The sequence below is a fragment of the Aspergillus niger genome (genome assembly GCF_000002855.4).
Source record: "Aspergillus niger supercontig An08".
Taxonomy (NCBI): Eukaryota; Fungi; Ascomycota; class Eurotiomycetes; order Eurotiales; family Aspergillaceae; genus Aspergillus; species Aspergillus niger.
Window position 1 is genome coordinate 1,777,532 of NT_166524.1, and position 16,936 is coordinate 1,794,467.

General features: G+C 51.7%; 6 protein-coding genes across 6 annotated transcripts, besides 2 other annotated features; 5 read left to right on the plus strand and 1 right to left on the minus strand.

The window, feature by feature from the left end:
* Positions 1-710: 710 nt before the first annotated feature.
* On the plus strand, positions 711-4,158 carry An08g07460 (uncharacterized protein; the record flags this gene model as incomplete). The annotated part of the gene is made up of 3 exons (XM_001392824.3): positions 711-981; positions 1,042-2,080; positions 2,181-4,158. The coding sequence occupies 3 exons, from the start codon at positions 711-713 to the stop codon at positions 4,156-4,158; spliced, it is 3,288 nt and encodes a 1,095-aa protein (XP_001392861.3).
* An 870-nt stretch (positions 4,159-5,028) lies between these two features.
* An08g07465 (uncharacterized protein) lies at positions 5,029-7,296 on the plus strand (the record flags this gene model as incomplete). The annotated part of the gene is made up of 1 exon (XM_059749184.1): positions 5,029-7,296. One exon carries the CDS (start codon positions 5,029-5,031, stop codon positions 7,294-7,296), a length of 2,268 nt encoding a protein of 755 aa, XP_059601214.1.
* A 317-nt stretch (positions 7,297-7,613) lies between these two features.
* On the plus strand, positions 7,614-8,719 carry An08g07470 (uncharacterized protein; the record flags this gene model as incomplete). Its single annotated transcript, XM_001392826.3, has 3 exons — positions 7,614-7,654; positions 7,752-8,459; positions 8,659-8,719. The coding sequence occupies 3 exons, from the start codon at positions 7,614-7,616 to the stop codon at positions 8,717-8,719; spliced, it is 810 nt and encodes a 269-aa protein (XP_001392863.3).
* Positions 8,720-9,922: 1,203 nt separating this feature from the next.
* On the plus strand, positions 9,923-12,395 carry An08g07480 (uncharacterized protein; the record flags this gene model as incomplete). The annotated part of the gene is made up of 2 exons (XM_001392827.3): positions 9,923-11,999; positions 12,100-12,395. The coding sequence occupies 2 exons, from the start codon at positions 9,923-9,925 to the stop codon at positions 12,393-12,395; spliced, it is 2,373 nt and encodes a 790-aa protein (XP_001392864.3).
* Positions 12,396-12,882: 487 nt separating this feature from the next.
* Positions 12,883-13,065, minus strand: An08g07485 (uncharacterized protein; the record flags this gene model as incomplete). The annotated part of the gene is made up of 1 exon (XM_001392828.1): positions 12,883-13,065. One exon carries the CDS (start codon positions 13,063-13,065, stop codon positions 12,883-12,885), a length of 183 nt encoding a protein of 60 aa, XP_001392865.1.
* A 1,437-nt stretch (positions 13,066-14,502) lies between these two features.
* Positions 14,503-16,284, plus strand: An08g07490 (uncharacterized protein; the record flags this gene model as incomplete). Its single annotated transcript, XM_001392829.1, has 1 exon — positions 14,503-16,284. One exon carries the CDS (start codon positions 14,503-14,505, stop codon positions 16,282-16,284), a length of 1,782 nt encoding a protein of 593 aa, XP_001392866.1.
* Positions 16,285-16,817: 533 nt separating this feature from the next.
* Positions 16,818-16,862: a sequence feature (Short protein (An08g07500, CAK39999.1) was converted to a misc_feature.).
* Positions 16,863-16,910: 48 nt separating this feature from the next.
* Positions 16,911-16,919: a sequence feature (Short protein (An08g07500, CAK39999.1) was converted to a misc_feature.).
* Between the last annotated feature and the right edge of the window lie 17 nt (positions 16,920-16,936).

Below are 16,936 nucleotides of genomic sequence, written 5' to 3' on the forward strand. Positions count from 1 at the left end.
CCAGATGATCTGAAAGTAAAAATTCAGCTCAGTCAAGTGGTATCATCCCTTGCGCGATGCATTGATAGGCGTTCTTTATCACTGTAAATGGGAAAGGTCGTTTGCCACCCGCCCCCATCACATACTTTCTGATAAAGAATAGTGGCGGGGTTACCAGAGATCTCCATCTTATGATCAAGTGGGATGGGAGCTTTTTAAGCCCGACGGAAAAAGTACGATGTTTACCGTGAGCTAACCGGTCGGTTAGCGGTCTGGCCACAGTTTGCCGTCGCAAGGATCTAAAGCACACACCAATAACATTCACGGAGGGCGCGAGGTGCTTCATGTGCGGAATACTTATCGGACGCTAGTGAGCTCTCGAGCTGGTCTGATTCCCTGCGATCGCCGCCTCCGCTGCTGCACTCACTGCAGGCGCATGTGGGCTGCGTTAATTTTGGGAGCAAATCGTTTCAACGCTTCGGCAGCCCTCCTGCTTATCTCCCCCCCCGTTGAAAAATACTTCTTGAATCACGCGAACCTGCCAGGTTTCCTGCCCACCTTGGAATTAAGAGTTCCAACAAATCCCTCTTAAGACCTTCTCTTTGCTCGGGTCCGAGCGACGCATTGGTTTTTCTCTCCTGCTGTGATCTTGGCCGCGTCCCCAACATGCAGTGACGGCAATCTTTGATCCGCCCATTGTTGCTGAGACTTCAGGGGACGACGATTTCAAAATGCTGGCCTCCCTTTTGCGCCCCAAGAAACGACGAGTCTATGCAGAGCGGTCGCCATTCTCGTCGCCGTACACGACTCGCGATTCCCAATGGCCTGCTTTACAAAATAATGCACCTCAAAGGGGCCCTGAACCCGGCTATGAAGAGATCAACGGATACAACGGCACCCGTGAGGGGCCTGGCGCAAGATCTGAAGACGACACCGACGAAGAGGACGACGAACCCATCGAGTCCACGCCTCTCCTTCCCATATTTTCTGCGTCGCATCTAGGTACAGACATTCGTTCTATCAACTAAAACCTCAATTCAAGTTCGCATGCTGACTTTTTAGACACTTTGCCGGTTTATGACATCACTCATGCCATCCGTCCTCTCATTGTTGCTCGATGTGAAACCACCCTGACTTGGGATCAATTGCGGTCGCCACAAATTTCTCAATTCCTGGTCAAGCCTATACAGCAGAAGATTCGAGCGTTGCATTTCTCCAGGGCTACACTATATGCGCTGATAACGAACTGTCTTCAGTTCTCGAAGGAGGTCCATCTGAATCCCGGAAACAGCGGCGTGAGTCAAACTAGGGCCATGGTGAGCGAGCTTCTCGCGATCAAGTTGCTGAGAGAATACTCGACGCGGGAATTGATTGACGCGCTCTCCTATGAGTTCTATCCTCTCAACGGTCAGACGCCAACGGCCACGGTAAGCTCCGATCGCGCCCCGGGTTGGTATCCCACTCCAGGAAGCAAGCGTCCCGCCATCGCTCGTGTCTCTTGCCTCGAAGTGGCCATCCGCGCTCAGGCGAAAAGGTTCTTGTCGCATCCCTTGGTGGTACAGCAACTAGAAGCGATATGGGCTGGCACGATTGTCTTCCATTCCGCATCCGATTACCTCCATCGCTCGCCCGCACAAGTTAGGAACAATGGGAGACTGCAATATGGTACCGCTCCGGATCCTTCTCCCCTTGACACGTCCCATCGTCAGCCACAGCCCAACGTATCTGGACTTCGACGTTCGGTCACGATTTACGACCCAAGGGATGCCTCCTTGTTCAAACTTTCACGACTCCGCGTGCCTCGATACAGACAGTTCTTGTCAACTTTGTCATTCGCGGTTCTGCTGGGATTGTTTCTGGCTGTGTTGAACCAACGTCGCCTCGAGATTACTCCGCTGGAAGTTATCTTCTGGCTTTGGAGCGCTGGTTTCATGCTCGACGAGATTGTTGGATTCAACGAGCAAGGGTTCAGTTTGTACCTCATGAGCTTCTGGAATCTCTTCGATCTCGGCATCCTTTTTCTCCTTTTCTGCTACTATTGCATGAGACTTTACGGCGCCATCCTGCCCTACACTCGCAATCATATTGTGGCAGACCAAGCGTATGATATACTTGGCCGCGAATGCAGTCCTTCTCTTTCCACGACTCTTCTCGGTTCTTGACCATTACCGCTACTTTTCTCAGCTGCTTATCGCGTTTAGAATCATGGCTTCAGACCTTATCGCGGTGTTCCTTCTGATTATTATTGCTTGCAGCGGGTTTTTTGTGGCATTCACCCAGGCATTTGGCAACAGTGATGACCATTCTCCTGGGGCCGTCGCGTATGCCTTGTTCCAAATGCTCATGGGATTCACTCCAACGGCATGGAGTCTATGGGACGAGTACAATATGCTGGGCAAACTCATCCTGACAGTGTTCCTGTTCATTTGTCACTTTGTGGTCGTCACCATCCTCATCACGGTCTTGACGAATTCCTTCATGAGTATTGTGCAGAATGCCAACCAAGAACACCAGTTTCTCTTTGCCGTCAACACAATCTCTATGGTCAAGTCGGACGCTCTCTTTTCTTATGTCGCGCCGACTAATATTCTTGCTTGGCTGATCACCCCACTTCGTTACTTTGTGCCATTCCGCGAATTTGTTCGGATTAACCGCACGATCATCAAAATCACTCACCTACCCATCCTGTTTACAATCTGCTTCTACGAGAAAGCGATACTGAGTTCTCAGGTAATTGATTCGACCGACTTGATTGAATCTACATCTCGAGGTGATTCGTCAGACCGCTTTCGAGCCCGGCGTCGATTCAGAGCTTTCAGCTCTCAAATTCGACCCTTCGTCCGAGAACCATCAGTTGCTACGTACCAGAAAGACCGTGCCCTGGACGAGGTGTTTCGACGACCATTCCGAGACGCAACAGCTAGACGTCCTGTCGCCGCCCTTGACCGCAGAGGAAGCCACAGTGTTGTCAACAAGTGGATGCAGACTATGGGATCGGGCTCTGTCAACCCCCCTGATGAGCAAGACTCAGAGGAGGTCGAGCGGCTCGAGAGATTTCCCCGCGGTCGGACGGGCTTTCGCCGGACATTTACTAGGAGCCTGCGTGACTTCACGGAAACGAATCACTCCGCTACCTCCGACGCTGACCGTCCTCCCCATGTCGCATCTTCACCTGCAACGCCACGTAATGGGAGGACTTTCATGACTCCCATGCGAAGCAGGCAGCTATCGCGACAGACGGGTATGGAAGGTGACGATGAACTCACGAGCGATGACAATGGCGGATGGGCTGGAGAACAGAGATCGGGTCCACTGGATTCCGAGGACGATACGCCCCAGACCACCAAACAAAGTCCGATTCATACACCACCCAAGCACTTCAGCTCTCGGCCATCGACTGCACGACTCAAATCTCGCAAGACCAGTCCCGCTCGGCGGATCAAGAACCACACGCGAAATTACTCGGGCGCTACTATGCTGTACAACCCGATATCTTCAGAGAACAATCACGAAGCCGCCAAAGCTTCACCAAGCCCTGTCCGGCCAAGAGCGGAGACTCCTGATCCAGCGGGCGGGGCTGTCCTGTCGACCTCTGCCGATCAGTGGACGCTGAAGAGACATAATGCGAATGGGAGCAGGCTTAGAAACGTGACCATGACTCGATCTGATCCGATGTCTGTTCCGGATGTGGGTGGCTTTTCGGTGCCCGATTCACACTTTCAGCGGCGTCGTCAAGCGTCCATCCTCGATGGCTTAGGCTCAGACCTGGGGGACAACAAGGCGATTGCGAACGGTTTTCTTGGTGGTGTTCCTTCGAGTCTCACCACACAAATAGCCTACGCGACAGGTAATATCCGGCGTGCCGACAGCCCAAGTAGCAGTCAGGATATGCTCAGCAAGCTCGTACTGGCACGGATGAACAATATCGAGGAAGGCTTCCGTGAGGTGATCAAGGAAGTCAAAGACCTCCGACGTGGAGGAACTAGCCGGAGCGAAAGCCGGGTTGATGAACAACGAGGCGTTCAGCGTGAGAAGAAAAAACGGCGCCCAGATAAGAAGGAGCCGAAGAAGGATCTCCAAGGATCTTGGAAGAGCAAGACGAGCAGCGAAGGGCAATGGTCGGACGAGCTGGCATTTGAGAAACGCAGAGACGAACCCAGTGGAGATGACAACCTTTAAGTTACTGGTGCAGCTGTTTGGACGCTTGAAACTTTCAAAAGACGATCTTTCCTGTATTTAATTGATGCACATGTACAACATTTTGGGCCGGCTGTCTCACGACTTTTCGACGATTGACGAAATATGAGCATTTGATACCCTTCCAGTACCTCATGGTTACGGACATGTCTTTCTTTTTGTTTTGCTCAACCACGAGTGGATTGAGAACGTGGTGTAATTAGCGGTGGAAAGGTGACCTAGATCACACAATCTGTCAATATTTCTTAGAAAATGAAGCAGTCATAGAACCATGTTTAGATGGTCCGTTTGTATATCAGTATGTGTCTTTGTATAGTCAGTCTGTTCACCTTATCGTGGCTCCGCTGGTTCCCCAAGATCTTCTGACATTCATTCTAAAATTGCTCTTTATGATCATGCACACAAGAATATCCATGCTTAAATGGTTATCCCCGGTATCGAAGGGAGCCGAGGCTGGAAATATGCAAGGGTTTGCCCGTTTTGCATTTACTTCAGTCAGCGACTAGTGACTGCGCTGGTAATCTCAACAACGTTCAACGACAATCTATGGACGAGGGAATGTATCATTCACTTGTCCCTCTCTAATCTCTTTCTCTTCCTCTCTTGCCCCTTCTTCATCTATCGGGCGCAGCTTTGATCCACACGAACAGGGTTCTCTGCTACTTCCAGGCAGCGGCGGAACGGCAAGGCTGACTGAGGCTGTGAAGGCCCGTGTCATACTAGCGATCATCGAGGACCACCACCACGTCGTTTGCAGGTAGAAGTGAACTCAGTGTCCTTATAACTGCCTATATTTCCTTTGTCCGCTCTACCATTCCTCTTCTTTATCCTATTGCCAGACTTCATCAGATGATGTACGATCCCAACAGGACAGAGTGGGGAACGGGTAGTACTGAAGCTACCCAAATCGAGGCCGAGGAAGCTTATACCCTCCACGATTTCAATACCAACATGAGCTCCGAGCCGGGCAGCGATACAGTGGAGGATGATCCCAATCCTGCTGCTCTACGATTCGAAGGCGCCGACACAATCGTCTTCATCGACCCTCCATCGTACAAATCAAACTGGTCATTGCAACCACAAACTGGAGCGTCCATTCCCCATTATATTCACAGCCACACCCTCTTGGAAACCGGATCTCCCTATTTCAAGAGACTCTTCGAACCGAGAAAGCAAGCTCGCATGATAAAGCGTGCAGAGATTCAGGGAAAGCTACCTGATGGAATCAAATACATCATTGACCTCACTCCTCCCTCGACGGACGATGAGGCGGTGGCTTTCACCACTGAACTATCATGCCCACTATGTATACGGACATGGGCTCGCGCGTCAAAACGTTGGGGTCTGCCTCTGCACTGTGTTGGCGGCAAAGACGAAGGATTCGAAACTGAGGATGGGTGTCAGGATGCGGTTCTTCCCTCTGAGTATTCGGATTCTCGTCATCGCACGGGAATCGTACATATCCTGCAAGCTCTAGGATGTGTTACCCCGTGTCTTGATACGCCTTGCAAGCTTTGGACCTTCTTTGCTCTGGCGAAGGTGTTTGGTATTGCCAGTATAGGGCACATCAAAATTCATATCCTGACCTGGATCTATGAGAGGACGAATACTCGCTTTATTGAACTCCACCCCGAGATTGCATATAGGATCGCTTGTGGTATCGAATGTGACCACCTTTGTCAGGATTCTTTCACTGTCCTTGTGGGAGAGGAAGCTCTGTTACGTCTAGTCAATGCAGGACAAGCACCCACACTCCAATGGCCAGAGGTAACGTTCCACGGCCGACGCCGCGAGCCATTGGATGATGAAGATCGCCAACGGATAGAGTATGCAAGTCAAAGCTTTGTGGACCGCATTCTTGACCAGTTCATACAATTGGCAGGCTCACAAATGCACTGGCTCTTGCAACTACCATCTACAATGAATATCTCCCTTCACACTGACGATTGTGACGAACATTGTCCATTGGCGTCACAATTAATCTCCTCGCTGAAACTATACGTGCGGGGACACATCGTCGCCATTTTGGCCAGCTCCGCTGTCACTAGGGCTGCGACGACAGGCCATTACATTAATCACAGCATCTACCCAACGCGTGAATACGCTAATGCTTACGATAAAATGCGTTATATAGAACGCATCATCAGCAGGACGTTCTGGAAATTGCTCAGAACTGCGAGGTATAGCGACTGTCTAGCAAGCTCCGACGGCAAATTTCAAACTATGACAATCGCCGACTTGGGCAAACATCACCACCTGTTCCAGACGGAGGATAAGGCAGATCTCTCAGATATTTCCTTGGAAGAGTTTCTGCTGGCAGTCAACCAGTTCAATAGCCACGTTGACTTTGATAGCCCAAGGTTTAGCCCGCGTAGGTACGGTGGTGGGACCGTTTTCATAGAGAGGCGAGGTATGATTCATCCAGGCCGAGCTTCTGGCAACAGGACTAATTTGGTACTTGAAGGAGTTGTTACCCATAGCCCCACACCATCTATCTTCAACCCAATCGACTTCCTTCAGCAGGTGCGCTCACATATAGACGATCTCGCCGAGAGAATGGAGGAGGGCTGCAGACACGGAGCGCACTTTCAACTAACCGACACCATTATCTGCCTTACCGACAACGAGTTGCGATACCTTCCGCTGTGGGCGGGGGGTGATGATGATGGGTCCGGCGGCGTTTTCACAGATCAAGGGATACCTAATCTCGAGACGGGTGGATTCTCCATGCCAGGACCTACAATTCACACAGGAAGTACTGTCCACTCGACCACTTCTTACTCCAATTTCGCCCCAAGCGAGTATCAAAGTACGGTCCAGCGTGCGTCTCATAAGGCCACGGGAAGCTACTGGACGGACGTCGTCAGCATGAATTTCTCAGAGGCGCACGCCACGGTAGATGAAAGCCATGAGCCAATTCCGGATGAGGCGCCCGCAGACACAAGCGACCTTTCCATAGACATGAATACGTCGGCGGACGACATTGATGATTGCTTCGATACTGATAGCGAGGACAATGACACGGTGATTGTGGACACCCCGAGTGAGGATGGGCCGGTTGGGGAGGCTTCGGAGATGCTGGAGGACCTGTCTCTTGGGGTAGAAGCTTTCTCGAAGTGATCTATTGACATCAAGAGAACTTGAGTTGAATATGTTTTAATCGGCATGAGTATTAGAAAATAGTAAAGTACCAACCAATCAATGAATAGTTATGATGCGCTGTACGCTGTAGTATAGTATCTATCACGTGATAGAATCCGGGGAGTTAACAGTCTGGGCGGCGACGTCACGGAGCGGTGATCTTATCGCCAAATAATCCCTCGCATTAATCCCTCCTCCATAGCCCAAGGCAGGGGCCCGGACTCGCCTAGATCGATCCTACACTTTTCTCCGTCTTGTATAGCGAACTGAGTACATAATCGCGTTATCAAACCATCATGGCCGCCTCCTCATCGAAGCCATCGAGCTTCCTGCTCTAGTACGTGATTCAAACAGCAGCTGGACAGCAGCACACCGCGACATCTATCTTCTCCCTCAAATAGCATCTCCAACTAATCACTCACCCATATCTACAGTTCCTGCATCGCCCACCGCACAACCATTCTCGCCGAACACTCCTCCCCAGGCACATCCTCGACCGCCGCCTCGTCCCTGGCCTCTATCATCCTCCCAAAGATCAGCCACGACCAACCGCAAAAGCTCACCTACACCCACGAGCGTCTCTTCGTACACTACATCGCCGACTCGCCCACAACACCCAGCACCTCCGACGACCCCCGTCAGGGCGAACCCAACTCCTATGCGCCCCTCAGCTACATCGTCGTCGCAACCGCCGAACAAGGCCGCCGCATTCCCTTCGCCTTCCTCCTCGAAATCAAGCGCAAGTTCCTCTCTACTTACTCACCTTCCAGCACGGACTTCTCTGCTCTCCCGGCTTACGGCTGCGCCGCGTTCAACAATGAGCTCCGCTCGCTGCTGCAAACGTACAATACGGCCCCGCCGGCGGATTCGCTGGCCTCGGCAAGACGGGAAATCGATAGCGTGCGGAACATCATGACGGAGAATATTGAAAGAGTGTTGGAGAGGGGAGAGCGGATTGATCTCCTGGTGGATAAGACGGATCGGTTGGGTGGGAGTGCGCATGATTTTCGCATTAGGAGTCGTGGCTTGAGGAGACGTATGTGGTGGAAGAATATCAAGTTGATGGTTTTGTTGGCGGTTGTGGTTGTGTTCTTGGTGTATTTGTTTGTGGGGATGGGGTGCGGGTTGCCCGCTTGGGGGAGGTGTGTTGGGCAGAGTCAGTAAGAGGTGGTGGAAATATGGTTTGATGCGATGCGATGGTGTATCTTATTCTTTCTTCGTGGTGATTATGAGGTGGAGGAACGGCTTACGATTGTCTGGTTTTCGGCCAATTGAGCGGGACATATGCCTTTCTGTTTGTTTGTATGATATGATGACTGCGGCTGGTATTCATACTTTTAGGTATCTATATTTACTCCTGGGGTATCCCAATGTGATAACGTCTAGCGTGTCTTTCGATTGAGTGGTATGATGTTGGTACTGGATAAGTAACCTGTAGTCTCACTTAAGAAGACTATATCCATATGGAAACACATTCAAAGTTGCACACACCAGAGTAAATCAATCTATCAATCAACCTTAGTAGCAAGTGCTACTCAACTAGCTCAGCTAAGTCCTTAATATCACCGCTGAAAATCCATCCATCCACCAAGACACTCACACCACATCTATTACACGACCTACCAAGCTCACAGCAGTACCAGACAACGACTACATCACTGACTCAACAATGGACAAAACTCAATCAAAAATCATACTATTCAACCATATATATACTATAGATAATATCTACAACAGCATGTATCTCACTCTCAAACCCGCAGCGTCCTTGCGAGAAGCTCAGTGCGGGTCTGCAAGCGAGGCAGAACGCGATCTAGACTTTGTCTAGATGTGAATGCATATCTGCAATTCCTTCTGCGCCAGCCGTATACCTCTTCAACCATGGTAGTCCGTCCGAAGGGATGGGATTGATGAGGAGATAATCTGGCGCGTTGAAATAAAGAGAACTAGATTGTTCGGAAGTCGTGATATATATAAGACAATGAGAAAGTAGAGCGTGCAATACGTCCTGAGCCAATGCTGTCTACCTCCTTGCAACGAAACATGAATTGCAAGGCCCTAGGGGAAGGGTGAGGTATTGGCGATGCTCCTGATTCCTAGCCAGATTTGGCTCAGTGCTGAAGAGCTTCGAAAAGCACTGAGACGATAGTGTCTGTTGGTTGTGGTTCAGAAACCATCGTGTCCAACTTACTACACCTTAAGAATCACAGGAAGAAGTTGCAAGTTGCAATATAAATAGTCGAGCCTAAAAAGTGTGCGCCACGTGACGCTCCGCTTAATGCTGATCCTGCTTCCGATTGGCCAGCTCGGGGACAGCTCCGGTCGCGACTCACCGCCCGCGTAAGGCGGTGGGGAATTTGCATCGTCGAGCCTCTTTCATGCGCGCCGCCAATCCCCTCTTCCGATGCGGTCGCGTCACGCCGACCATTTAGCATGATTTCTCTGTGAAGTTCTATGCTGATTGGTACGGTCACAGTGAAGGCCAGCTCGGGATACATTTTCTGGAACAGTTCCATATACTACCAGACTTGTACGTCAGAAATGATGCTGACGGCAAGGAATTGGCACCATACTTGATACCCGTCTGCCTCACCAGCTGCGCAAGATGTCAAGCGAAGACTTGCAATGGCTGGAAAGTTACCTGCGCCATGGATACGACCCGGAAGCTCAGGGTGTCGATGAACATGCAGCATTCTATCAGTCAAACCCCTACTTTGCTATGCCCCCGTCCTCGTCTTATACAGCTGCCCACAATGGCTCTGCCGGATCTCATGGATATCAGTACTCAAACGAGAGGGACGTGAGGCCTGGCTCATTTCCAGAAAACCAACATCACACATCCACTTCTCGGTCTCATCAAATGCAGTACCCCCAAGCTTCGGCCGTGGCACCGCCCCCAGGCTCGCATACTGAGAGCTCGTCTCGGTCTGCTGCTCCTTTTGGACCGAAGTCGCTGCCCTCTAAATCACCGAGACCCCCTCCTTCGCAGGATTATACACGTGCGCATCAGTTGCCAAAGCCGGTGCAGACACACAGGACTGGCCCTCCAGCAGGGTATAAGCCGCCCCCTTCGCGAATGTCTCGACCGGCGCATCAATCCGACCCAGGCCCCCCTCCAGGGTATCAGCCGGCCTCATATCCAGCGCCACATTCAATCCCTCAGGCACCGTCCAGACCGACCCCGCCTCAGACGTCGGGCTCTTTGCCCTCGAGTCTGCCTCATGCCCAGCCGTCTTCTACCTTAACCTCAAGCCAACCTCATTCCCAGTCCTCGAATGCTGTAATTTCGCCCCTGGTACTGCAGACATCCAATACGGCACTGCCGCCTACACCAGCCCAAGCTCCCAATTCACGTCCTTCACCTATGCCACCGACGCAATTCACTACACATCCTTCAAATCCGCCAATGACAGCACCTCAAACGAGTTCACACACTACTCCGACAATTTCAGCTCAGACATCCAACTCGGCTCCTCCAGTGACCGTCCCAACTGCCCAGCCGTCGAATTCAGCGCCTCCGCCTGTTCCGCCTGCGCATATAACGCATACAACCCCGCAATCTACGATGCAGCAAGGAAATACCACTGGAAACGGTAGTGAACCAGGTCATGATGCTAAGAGACGTCGGATAGCGGCCCCATCCACCTCTAAACGATCATCCGGGCAACCCTCATTGCCCAGCTACGCAACAGCGCCTGCTGAGAATCCTCCAGCTGGAGGGCTCTCTATCTACAATTATTCACCACAAATAGCAGGCTCCGGGTTCCCTGCATCTAAAAGCTATCTAAAATCGCGTGCCGACATTGTTACGCCGCTACGTGAGGAAGACGCCGTGGATAAGGTGATCTATGACCCGAAGACGGTCGCCAGAGACGTCCTCATTGCAGCAGGCCGCCATCCAACGGAGGAGGCACTGAACCATCATCTTCTTCGCTTGCGCGATGTTTTCGTTCATGTGGACAGTTCGTCGGACCTGTCGACCTTTCGCTGGGATCTGGTCGACGCGCTGGAACCACGTGACCAAGGTCCGCCAAAGCCGCAGCCGCGGCCGCGTCCCGCGCCTTCTCTGCCTGTCCTTCCGAACAACACCAACACTAGTCTGCCCCCTCCACCACAATCCCGGCAACCACCACCACTTCCCCAGTCACAGCCGGTACGGCAATATCCGTCTTCGCAGCCGCTGCAGGGTCAGCCGGTGCCGGGTCCGCCCGTTGGTCTTTCTAAGGCTGCTCCTCAGCCACAGAACCGCCCATCTGTCTCAGCAGCGACCCCGCTACCACAAACGCGGCCGCAACCACCGTCGACCCCGCAGCCCCCATCCCAATCAAGTGTACCTATCACGACGACGCAAGTGACACCTATGACGGGCAAGAGAGGACCGGGTCGACCCCCGGGCAGCTCGAAGGCGCGGCAGCAGCCCCAGCAAACTCCCATACCGGCGTCGGTTCCGTACCCGGTCTTTGCATGTGATTGGACGAACTGCCAGGCCCAGCTGCACAACCTGGATGGACTGAAGAAGCATGTCTTCAAGGTGCACGTATCCCAGACGCTCAATTGCGCGTGGAGGGGGTGCTCGTTCCCGGATGCCCTACCTGCCGCAGCTTTGTTCAAACATGTGAAGAAGGAGCATCTGGAACCGATCGCATGGAAGCTGGGGGATGGGCCCGCGGTGCCTCTAACTGGTGAGAAAGCATCTGCTGGATGATTGCAAACTTTCAGCTTGCGACTAGTTTGATGTTCGAAGTAGTGATTGACTTTTTAACTTTGACTTGTGCGATCTAGTGGGAAACGATGCTAGCGGCAGTCCTGGGCCCTTGGGCATTTTGGACACCGCACAGCCCGATACTGAAGACTCACTTATATTCCCTGCCAGCTACAGTTCTATCCGTGCCTTCAACCGAGTGCATGGGAATAATACCCAACAGGAGAAGGCCCGGGAGATTCTCAAAGCAGTCCAGCGACTGAAGGAGCAAATCGGAGTCGGACTGGACCCGGGCGGATGTGAGCTCGCGACTCCGGCGCGGAATGAGCGATTGAGCAATGACGAAGATGTTTACGAGGTGGTGCCAGCGACCTGAAAGAACCGTGATTTGTGATACCCTCAAGTTTTATTCATTGTAATTTTATCCGTTTCGCTTTACAGGCATGGCATTTGACAGCGGCGATGGTATTCAGTGAATTGTTTTGAGCCACGGTGTTGTGTTCGCATTCAGCATGCAGATCTTCCCGAGATACACCATTGTAAACCATAGCAACATCACCAATGTAACATATAGATAACCGATCGATCCATATCCGATTACCTGGAGAAGAAGAGGAAATAAGTAGTTTATTCTGACGACGACCACCGGGGTATCTATTCATCGCCACTTTTCTGTTCTGTTCCACCACGCTTTTGCAACCATCCCCCTTGTCACCTTTGTGCGCTCAGGAACAATAGACCATACATGTAGTAGTACCGCAAGCCCAAAACCAAACCAAATCCATCGCCCAACACGATGATAACATTATCGAATTATCAACACCCTCCCAAGCAAGCTCAAGTCCAAACCAAATCCTATCAAATCATGCGGTAGTCGAACCAGCCGACGAGGCGCCCGTAGATTGCTTGCTGTTGTTGTTTTTGACGTCGACTTCTTCATCATCATCCTTCGCATTGACTTCGAGGAAGTGGTAGAGAACGATCATCATCATGGCGCAGGAGCCGAGGAAGACGGCCAAACGGTGGAGTTCGTCGTCGGTGATCATTGTGGCGGAGGAGTAGTAGGTATTAAATTATCGGATGAATTGTTGTTCTTGTGATGGGAGGGTTAGACTGATTGGTTGCGCCGAAGAGATGAGTAAGTAATTGAGCGAATAGCTAGGAGACTTTTGTTTGTTGGCAAGTGAGAGAAAGGGGAGGGAGAGAGGGAGAAAAGAGTGGTGTTGTTGGTGCGATGACGGAGGTGTGGTTGCGCGGAAGCCACGTTGATACTTAGTCGGAGATGGAGGAGGGAATAGAGAAAACCCGATTGGGGGGTGAGGAGAAAGAGGAATGGATTCGAACCATAGAAGAGTGGTCTATGGTTGATGGATTTCCTACGGGAAAGCTTACCTGTTTGGAAGGAAAGTGAAAACAAGATTTTGTAGGAGGGGAAGTAAAGAACAGGAAGGAGATTGATTGATCTCTGAGGTGGTTATTGCTTGCTTGTTAACTTACTTAGTAGATAGATACAGTAGTTGACCAGTTTAGTTAGTTGGTAATTATCTTACTTTGGTATAGATGCAGTACGTAAGTTACCGGCTCAGTCAGCATCATCACCTTCTCCATCATCCACCACTAACCAACTACTAACTCTCTATCTGAACTATCGATCAACTAGCTACACAATACTAACTTGGCCACCACTACTTGTCCAACCTCAAGAGGACCATTCCAAATCATTTTATCCTCTTCCGCTCCCCCCGGCAACTGTTCGAGTCTTCCCTTTGTTGCTGCTCGCCCTCTCTCTGTGTCACATTCGATCGCTGCAGCTCCACCCTCACCGGCCATTCCGAATCGTGAAGCGTGAATGGTGAGATGCTGCGGCGGCTGTCGGTGGAGACTCGAGCTAAAGAAACGTCTGGCTGGTCTGATCGATCATCCTTCGGCCTGTCAAAAGGCAGGATAGGATTAGGAGCATAAAGGAAGCAGCAGAAAAGTTGGTATGTCTCTTTTTTACCCCCTCTACTGCACTGGTCGTCATGCATGATTCGTGTCGCCGTTGTGTCTAGTGCTAGTTAATCAATATCCCTTCCTGCCAGTCATCGTCTTGGAATCAATCAATTCGGCCTTCTCCGATTGCATCCATCGTCTTGCTTTCCATCCCTGGTTCCTTTTTGTTCTATTTTCTGCTTCTCCTTCATCTCCTTCTCCCCTTTCCCCCCACCCACCTCACTTCCCGCCCGCTTTTTTTCTGTGCTTCCATAAAACCTTCCTTTCCGCCGTCACCCCCGCTTGTACCGAACTTCCGCTGCCGTCTTTCTTTCTCTCTCCCTCTTTCTCTCCTGCTGGGTTTCAATTTGTCTCTGATCACTCTGAACCCCGCCGGAGCTTTCTTTCTTGCTTCCTTGTTCTCTTTCGCTCTGCATGGTGCTGGAATTGCGCAAATGAGACCACCCGCTTATTAATTCTCAGTAACCATCAGTGATTGTTCCGCCATCAACATGGATCAAGGTATCCAACAAAACTCGTTCATTTCCGTCAAGGACTCCGGTTCTGCCAAAAACTCGGGCCCGTCGCTGCTTGCCTGTCTGCTGTGCCGACACAAGCACCTAAAATGTGATGGAAAAACTCCTGTCTGCGGTCGTTGTTCCGCTACAGGATCTGAATGTCAATACACCCCGTCGCGTCGCGGGTACAAGGGCCCCTCGAAGAAGCGTCGAGCCAATCCATCCTCCCCCGACCAACTCCCTGCCGACATGTCGACCTCGTTCGAGCCCCAATACTTCAATGTGCCGTCTGACTGGACTCTGGCGAGTAACATGCCCATGTCCTATGCGGTGCCAGCCACCACTACCCCCGTGCCGACTTCCCTGCCCTCCTCTTCCTTGCCGTCCGGCAGTCCCGCTCTGACAGATCATTCTGGCTCCTCGCACTCGCAGCCGGTCGGCGTCTCCAATAGCCCCATGACTCCGGACTCGATCTCTACCATTGCCGGCGATGGCTATCTTATCGACATCTTCTATACCTACTTTCATCCTTCCCACCCGGTCTTGCCGCCGCACCGTGTCCTTTACCGCAATCCCGTGCCTGCGTTCCTGGAGCATGTCATCAAATTCATTGGGACCCACTTCACTCCGGCCGCCAACAGTGAGAACTACAGGCCGTCGGTAATGTCCTCCGTGATGGACCAGGAAGGGTCTATCGAGAAATTGCAGGCCCTGGTGCTTCTCGCCATTGTCTTGCATTCCCGCAATGAGCGACAGAAGGCGGGCGAGTGCGTCACGACGGCTGTTAATCTGGCCTTTGAGTTGAGGTTGAACACGAGAGACGCTGCGCCGATGCTCAGCAATGGCGACCCGGTGCGGGAAGAGAGCTTGAGGCGTACCTGGTGGGAGCTGTTCATTATTGAAGGCATGCTGACTGCACTGGGTGTTCAGCCAGCTTTTCGGTGCAATTCTGGGCCGCTCGAGGTACCATTGCCCTGTGAGGAGCGTATCTATCAGGATGCCCTCCCGCCTCCGCCTGCGCCTACCGTTGCGCAATTCGACGAGCGTGTCTTTGCAGACGAGGAGCGGGATTTCTCTTCCTTCACTTACCGAATCGAGGCTGTTCGCATCCTGGGACGCGTAGTGTCCATCCAAGACATGATTGAGGGCCAACAGGACCATGTCGAGGCCATTGACGCGCGGATTACCAGTTTCTTCCACCACCTGCCCGAGAACAAGGCCGAACTGCTGCGCCCGGACGGGTCGGTCGACGAGATGATGTTCCAAGCGACAATGATTGTCAACGGCTCTGCAATTTACCTCCATTTCCCGAGATCTGACCTGCTGTCGTCCCCAGCGGTGGCAGCGGAGGTTATCTGCGGCCATCACGGGCCGCTGAGCATCCCGGCCTTCTCGCATCATGCGCATGCCATGAAGGCGGTGAAGGCAGCCAGCGAGATCTCCTCGCTGGCGTCTATCCGCATGCCAGTTGTGAAGCACACGCCCTTCTTCATCTGTGCGCTGGTCCTCAGCTCCATGGTGCAGTTGGCTGCATGCTCTGTCAAAGCCGGGCAGATGCCCGACCCCAGCCGTGACCGGCTGACGCTTACCATTGGCGTTTTCAAGACCCTGGGACGGACCTGGGCGATTTCGCAGACCATTATGCATCAGATCAAGGCCGTCGCCCGCGATGTGATGGACCTTGGTCTTCGGCCTACCATGCCCGAGATCGATCTGACCACCGTCCTCGACAACAGTCGGTTTTGGATACCCGACCTCCTTCCGATGGCCAGGTAAAGAGGTGGGGCTCCAATCTATATGCACATGAATTCCGGGTCGCTTATTGATCGACCCTTGCACAAGCCCCTTCTTTTTTTCCTGTCGATATTTACCTACCATGGCAATGATACCCCTCCCCGACTGATAATGATTGCTTGTCCAAAAAGAAGACACTGAGATGATGCCAACGAGTTGATTTCATTGATCCGCTGGGGATCCCATGCGCTTAGGGGGGTTATTATTCATTTATATGTTTCTTTTATCTGTTTCAAAAATAAGAACAGCTATATTCTGCCCGTCTACCAGCTATCCTGGTTTGATCTTTCCTGAAATGACTTAACGAAAGAAGTGCCTTGGCCGGTAGCTGTTCACATTAGCTTCAATTGTGATTTATGTACAAATGCCCAGGGTGATTGAATGAATAGTACTATGTTTCAGGAATATGTAGGAATCGATAGCCGTCAAGTTCTCGCATAGCATGGCAAGATTTCAATAGACAAATGAGTCACTCACTAATGTTCAAATGGAACACAATCGCAGGGCTTTAGTGCTCACAGGCCCCTAAAAGTGAACGGATAACTCGTACTACTATATACCTAATGTGGAGTAGTACTAGTAGCAGCAGCATCCAGTTGGACACGTACATTCTCTTCCTACATATCCGTAATAC